The 6327-nt window shown below is 43.0% G+C and overlaps 1 protein-coding gene across 1 annotated transcript; it reads right to left on the minus strand.

The window, feature by feature from the left end:
- Positions 1-943: 943 nt before the first annotated feature.
- On the minus strand, positions 944-3963 carry sox11a (SRY-box transcription factor 11a). Its single transcript, XM_062523155.1, has one exon. The coding sequence runs from the start codon at positions 3838-3840 to the stop codon at positions 2764-2766; it is 1077 nt and encodes a 358-aa protein (XP_062379139.1). The 5' UTR covers positions 3841-3963; the 3' UTR covers positions 944-2763.
- Between the last annotated feature and the right edge of the window lie 2364 nt (positions 3964-6327).

A 6327-nucleotide genomic window follows, 5' to 3' on the forward strand; every position in this document is an offset into this window, starting at 1 on the left:
CACAGCTGATATCCATAATATTGTTAGCCTTTAGGTAATAAATCAATTGATCTGAAGCATGACTTGTCGTACAAAAATATTTTGCAGTGGATTAATGATTTTCATATGATCAGATAGAAATAAGTACATGCACATGTATAGGCTATATAGTAGAAGTGTAGTGCAAGGAGAGGAGTGCAGTAGCTGTTTTGCAAATAAATAGACAAGTCATTGGCTTATCTTTTAGTCACTCTTATTTTGGTCTTGGCATTTTAATATTAAGGTTCTAAGCCTGATGATGTCATTTAGTTGTCATCAGCACAGTGTTTGAGATGACAATGTACTGCTTGTGCACATAATGTACACAAAACACAGAACCCAACCATACTAACCAAATTCTGCTTCTGCAAATGCAAAGAGACTAGTTTGGTTAAATGCCCAAGGAGGTCAGATTATACATGAATGCTCCATCTGTTTTTTTGTTCTGCAAGGGCAAAATAAACACCCAGTTAAACATCCCTTTGGTGGAAGACTGACATCAAAATCACCTTTAGATAGCATCAACTTAATATATCCCTGCCTCAAACCCGCCAGTAAAAGCTCATAAAAACCAGTTCACCACTGTGAGGCTGATTGAGGCAGATTGGAAACACAAACGCCAAGCTCCAGCAGCATTAGAGAGCCCATGCTGTGAGCTCACTCCCTATTCAAACTGGCCATAGAAACCCACCAATCAGATTTCAGGCTTTGCAAGGGGCGCAAAATTTGATCTCTTAAAGCAACGGCACCCTGGCAGGGAAGCTCAGGCGAAAAGCAACACCAACTGCAGTGAAACACTGCTGTGAATATAAAAACATGGTAAACAAATTCATGTTGCCCTGTCTTTCAAAACAGAAACACATTACACAATTCATGTTTAGTGCAAAGTAACAATCTTATGGAGGGTCATGACTGTCTTGTTGCTTAAAAATTGTTTATTGGCCCTGCATGCACTGTTCTAATATATTACAATTGAAATCATTGAGAAATCAGTTGAGATAAAAACAAATTCCACTTAAATCCAACATAAGACATGTGTGCCCAATGTGAATATAGCTATCCATACAAGCACTGGTTTTTAAACTTAGACTGGCCATCATGTTGACTTTCATTCAGAAATTGAAAGAACAGTGGATGGTGGTATGTATTTGTTTATTAAAAGATGAGTCAAAGATTCACACTTGGAATGTGAGGTAACTACTGCCATGTCTTTGAAACCTTTCACTGGCATATAGTTGTAAGTCATATTCCAAACTATGTATTCAAAACAGACTTCATATGTAAGACCCACATAAAAATAAACAAAATCTGTTTAAGTGCAAGAAACAAAATACAGGTTTATGGTTTGTTTGTTTTTTAGAAAAGAAGGCAGTCTTAAGTTCAAAATAAAACGTTCCATTTTATGAAACAAGAGTGTGGAATGTACTTTTTTGCTTGAAAATAATCTGCAGGACCACCCACATTTAATACTTGCCTATTTTGGCACTTTATTTGGGGTCAATTTCTCTCTTTAGTTTGAAAGTATCCAATGTCCAGCCTTGGGGGTCAGATTGAGATAGTAACTGGGTTATTCTCCTCAGTAATGCATCACACCAGACGGCCATATTTTTTCAGTTTTCTATCAGTTCCAGCTGATTTATTTATTTTTGCCAAGACAGACTTCAGCATCATGACAGTTAATGATGTTGATAGTGCACGAGTCTGTTGATCCATCATCTGCTACAAAAAATGTAGATGGTCTGCATTTTAAGAGTAAATATATTGCACAAAAATGAGGGGGGGAACAGTATGTGCCATAAAAAAATAACCAAAAGGAAAATAAAAAAAAAAATCCAGTTTCACACCTGCGATCTGGGACCCATCCACATATCACGAGTATGATATACATAAACTCCTAACTTTACTATATTACAGTACATATACAATCTTGAAACTAGTACCAGCACTGAGGTATGCCTTCCCAACCCAATGCCATATCTTCTACAAATACTCAACAAATCTGATCTACAACTGTACAAAACCTAGCTTAAAATCACAAGGCATTTTAATGCAAGTTTTAATTTAACTTAATCCTTGAAACCAGGACTCCCTTGCATGCTAAAACAAATGATAAAGGGAAGAAGTGCCTGAAACTCACTGAACGCACAGTAAGAACATTCCCTTTCAACTGTACAAAAATATGCCTGAAAATAGTTTGCTTTTCATTTAAAAAGATGAGGTCTGTTATGTATCAAAATGTTTCCTCCAACACCTGCACTCTGGAGAGGTTTAGGCTGCTTATTTTCAAACCACTAGGTAAACATAATCAGTTACAAAAAAGAAACTTTTGCGGCATTTAGAAATGACATAAAACCGTTTTGAAGTAACATCCTGAACAGTGTCAGTTCACAGATTTGTTTTGAATCAGTCCACAGTCTTACGTTTTCAGCTCCCTGCAGTTTTAAGAGGGTAAGATGCATAGAAGTTCTCAGATTTTCCCTTTGTGGTCCGTTTTAGTTGAGCAGTAATTGTAGACCTACAGAAAAATCCATAAAACCCTGTCATGCTGCCAGAAAAACGTCTGCAGACTTTTTCCTTTTTTTTTTGCTACAGTACCAGCTTCATAAGCATCTAATTCATCAAACCTCACTTCGCCTCCTCCCCAAACCCCTAGATAAACCACGGAAGAGGGCAGGGTAAGAAACAACTTGTACAGGACATATAATTTCTTTTCTTCCTCTCTGTTATTACATGGGATCTTTCAATTTAGTATGTGAACACCAAGTCTGAAAAGTTCGCTTCCAGCCAGTCCCCGGCTATCATCTCGCTGAGCTCTGGCGTACAATAGTCTGGAAATTCAAAGTGAGAGCCCAGGCTACCCTCACTGAACGAGTCCAAATCTTTATCCACCAAGGAGAGGGAGAGATTTCCTGAATTTTGATTCCCCAGCTCGGAGTTCTGAGCAGAGGGGGCGAAATTTAAACTGAAGTCAAAAAGCAAGTCGTCCGCGTCTTCGCTCGAGCTGGAAGATGTGGAAACTGACCTAGATGATGCTGGTGAGACGGAAGCAGGGTACATTGTGCTCTGCTTGGTAATGTTCTTGAAATTGTAAAACATTCGGTTGGGTGCCGCGTTCCTTACTTCTTCGTACATGCTGGTCCCCTCAGACTCGGCGGATGAACTCAAAGTTGGGCTAGCGGGAACTTTTGCTACACTGTACGGCCTCATCTGCTCCTCGTCCTCCTGCTTAATCCGGACCCGAAAATCGTCTTCGGAGTCGTCGTCATCGTCATCATCAGTGAGTTCATGCTTTACAGTCTTAGAAACTTTTAAGTTCTTAAATACATAGTCGTCCCCATAGGCATGGGATGATTTGGAGCCGGTTTTACTCTTCAGTTTAGAGCATTTCTTACCGGCTGTCTTGGATATTTTGTTGCAAGGTTTTTCCGGAGATGCTGATGTTTTTGAACTGTCGAGCTTTGGTTTTTTCTTAGGTCTGTATTTGTAATCTGGATAATCAGCCATGTGTTTCAACCGGAGTCTTTCGGCTTCCCTGATGAAGGGGATCTTTTCACTGTCCTTCAGCATTTTCCAACGCTTTCCCAGTCTCTTGGATATCTCGGCGTTATGCATGTCCGGTGACTGTTCCATAATCTTTCTCCGCTCAATTTTTGACCAAACCATGAAAGCGTTCATTGGTCTCTTAATGTGTCCAGTTGCAGTCTTGCACCAGTCTGGGTTAATCGGTACGGGACTGCAAGCCATGAATTCATTTTCCTCGGTGTCCGTAGCCTCCCTGGACATGCCACTCTCCGCCTCGCTGGTCTCCGTTTGTTGCACCATGGTCCCTTTCTGTGTCTGAATTGCCACAGTCGCTGCAGTGTCTGTCAGCGCACTGCGAGGGGTCTCTTACTAGTATTTCACCTTTGCGTCCTTTCACAGCGTATCTCAAGCTCTCCACTCTTACCAGAGTTCCAAACTGCCTTCTTAACTAGTTCTTGGCGTTTTCATGTTGGTTACGTCATTCGCAATGATCCAATCACGTCCTCTCCACTCCGCCCAGCAGCCTCTGAACCATCCCATAAGCCTTCCTCTCCTCTCATTGGTGCTCGGATTTGTAGGTGGGTCGTGGTACAAGGGGTGTCTGAAGCCACGCCGAGCCAGACACGCTCATCAGACATACAGACCTTGTGTAGACTAGGTGATAAAGTTGGGAAGACGTAATGCAGTAACCGACTATGGCAACATCGCCAAGTTTAAAAACCTTCAGAAAACGCAAATATTTAAACTCCAAAGTCCATGTTATCGGGCGTTCTTCTCACACGCGCGTGGAAATGCATCACGTCATTTAGCCTAGTGTTTTTTTTTTTTTTTCTGAATAGGATACTGAAGGTGGCGCTTGGACACTGTTGCTGCGTGTGTGTTGTCTGCACTTACAGCAATACTGCTGTTGTGGCTCAAAATAACATTAGTGACTCAGTGGTTGAGGCGAAACCTAATTTTAAGAAACAAGACAAGGAACAGCAGCCAGTCTGTTTAAAACCCTTACATTTATTTTGAATGCAATATTCATGCTACATATCCCTGTTGATATCAGCACTGAGTGAAGGAATACAATTTCAGATAGGTATGGTTTTACATGCAGCTCCTTGGGAACATGACTGTGTATGTCATGTGTTTTCCAACAATGTCTGTGGAACTCATCAACGCCTCTCCGAGTCAATGTAAACATATCTCTTTTTGCCTCGAGAACAAATGTTTCTACTGGGACAGGGCTGCAGGATATCCAGTGGACCCTCTGTGGCTTTCTGCTGAATCGTTTATATCTGCCGTTACTGCTCCTCCAAGAGCATGTCTGAGTGCACCCAGACCCACGGCAGCATTGGGATTAGCTGCAAAAAGGAGTCCCTGCTGAGTCTGCTGTGTCAAGAGACTGCCTCCCCCACCCCAGTCTAGCAGCGCCATAAGCCTTTGCGAAGCAGCCAGTGGGACTATTGGAGGCTGATAAGGCTCTCTGTTTTCTCTCTCTCTCTCTCCTCCTCTCTCTCTCTCTCTCTCTTTGCCTTTTTTCCTTTTTGTCCCCTAGGGGGCAATCACTTACCCTTTTGAAGCCCTCCCCCCACCCCATGCCTTCCCCGGCACACATCTTATGAAGTGTCACTACCGCCCCCAAGACGGAAAAAAGACCTTGCCTTTTCCATCTTCAGACCAGCGGGCCGGGATCTGTGCAGGCCAGTGGTTCTGTTCAAACGCTCCGGGTCTGCACGGGGCCGGCTTTGAGAAAATGGGGCTTGGCACAATTAGCGGGCGATTTACTGTGGGTCTCACAGGGTTTAGCCTACTGTTGAAATACACAAACATGAATCTTTTGTGTGTGTATGCCAGACAAGGTGTTTATCTTAAAGTCTGTGTTCATGGACTTTATGTTTAAACTGGAATAATAAAATAAAATAAAATAAAAACACCTTGCACTCTCCATCAAATCATGCAGGGTGAGGAAGTGCATGTTTTAAATAATCTTTTGTTGATGTGTTTTGAAGTAGCTCACTTTCTAAGAATTTCAACATTTGTTCCTCTTGGCCAGGCTCGATAGAGACTTTGCTCAACAATTGCTAAATAACAGATTCTGGGTGAACACTATTCAAATTGAGCCTCTGTTGTTATTATGTCTGTTCCATTTGTCCTTCACTATTGAGGAAACATGCCGTTTCTTTCAAAGAAAAGAAAGCACCACACACGCACGCACATTGGGTCAATTCACGGTCCCGATCCCAAGCCTCAGTTATGCCAGCCGTAAAGGGACATGGGCAAACACCAATGATTGGCCCCCGGTTCTCCCTTGCCCGCTGCCCAGCCTGTGTTGCATCAGGCCCTGTGATGGACTCACGCGGCGCGTGAATCACAGCGGCATCTTGAGGACACGCTTGGAGGGGCCGCTGCTGTCCCGCTCATTAGCATGCCTCATTATTGGCTGGGAACGAGGTGCAAGTGTCAGCCAATGCGCAGAGCTATGACTCATGCCAGAGAGGGGAGGGGTCCGCTGTGGCGGAGGAATCCAAGACGCCCTCTCCTCTCCTCTCGTCTCTTCTCTTCCCCACACACACACACACACACACACACACACACACACACACACACACACATGCATTTACAGTATACACACATGCACACACTCACACTTGCACAACAACAACATCAACAACTGCAGCTGGCATGCACACACGCCACCACCACCACCACCAGAAATGCATGAGTCAACAGAAAGGCGAGCTTCTATTACATGTGTATTTGCATCTATATCTTAATAATGCGTGCATGCCATTGCTCTCA

This window comes from Sardina pilchardus, chromosome 20, assembly GCF_963854185.1.
Source record: "Sardina pilchardus chromosome 20, fSarPil1.1, whole genome shotgun sequence".
Lineage (NCBI taxonomy): Eukaryota > Metazoa > Chordata > Actinopteri > Clupeiformes > Clupeidae > Sardina > Sardina pilchardus.

What these genes read in the sequence shown, in the direction of transcription:
- sox11a (XM_062523155.1), bottom strand. Translation starts at nt 3,840, where the DNA reads ATGGTGCAACAAACGGAGACCAGCGAGGCGGAGAGTGGCATGTCCAGG.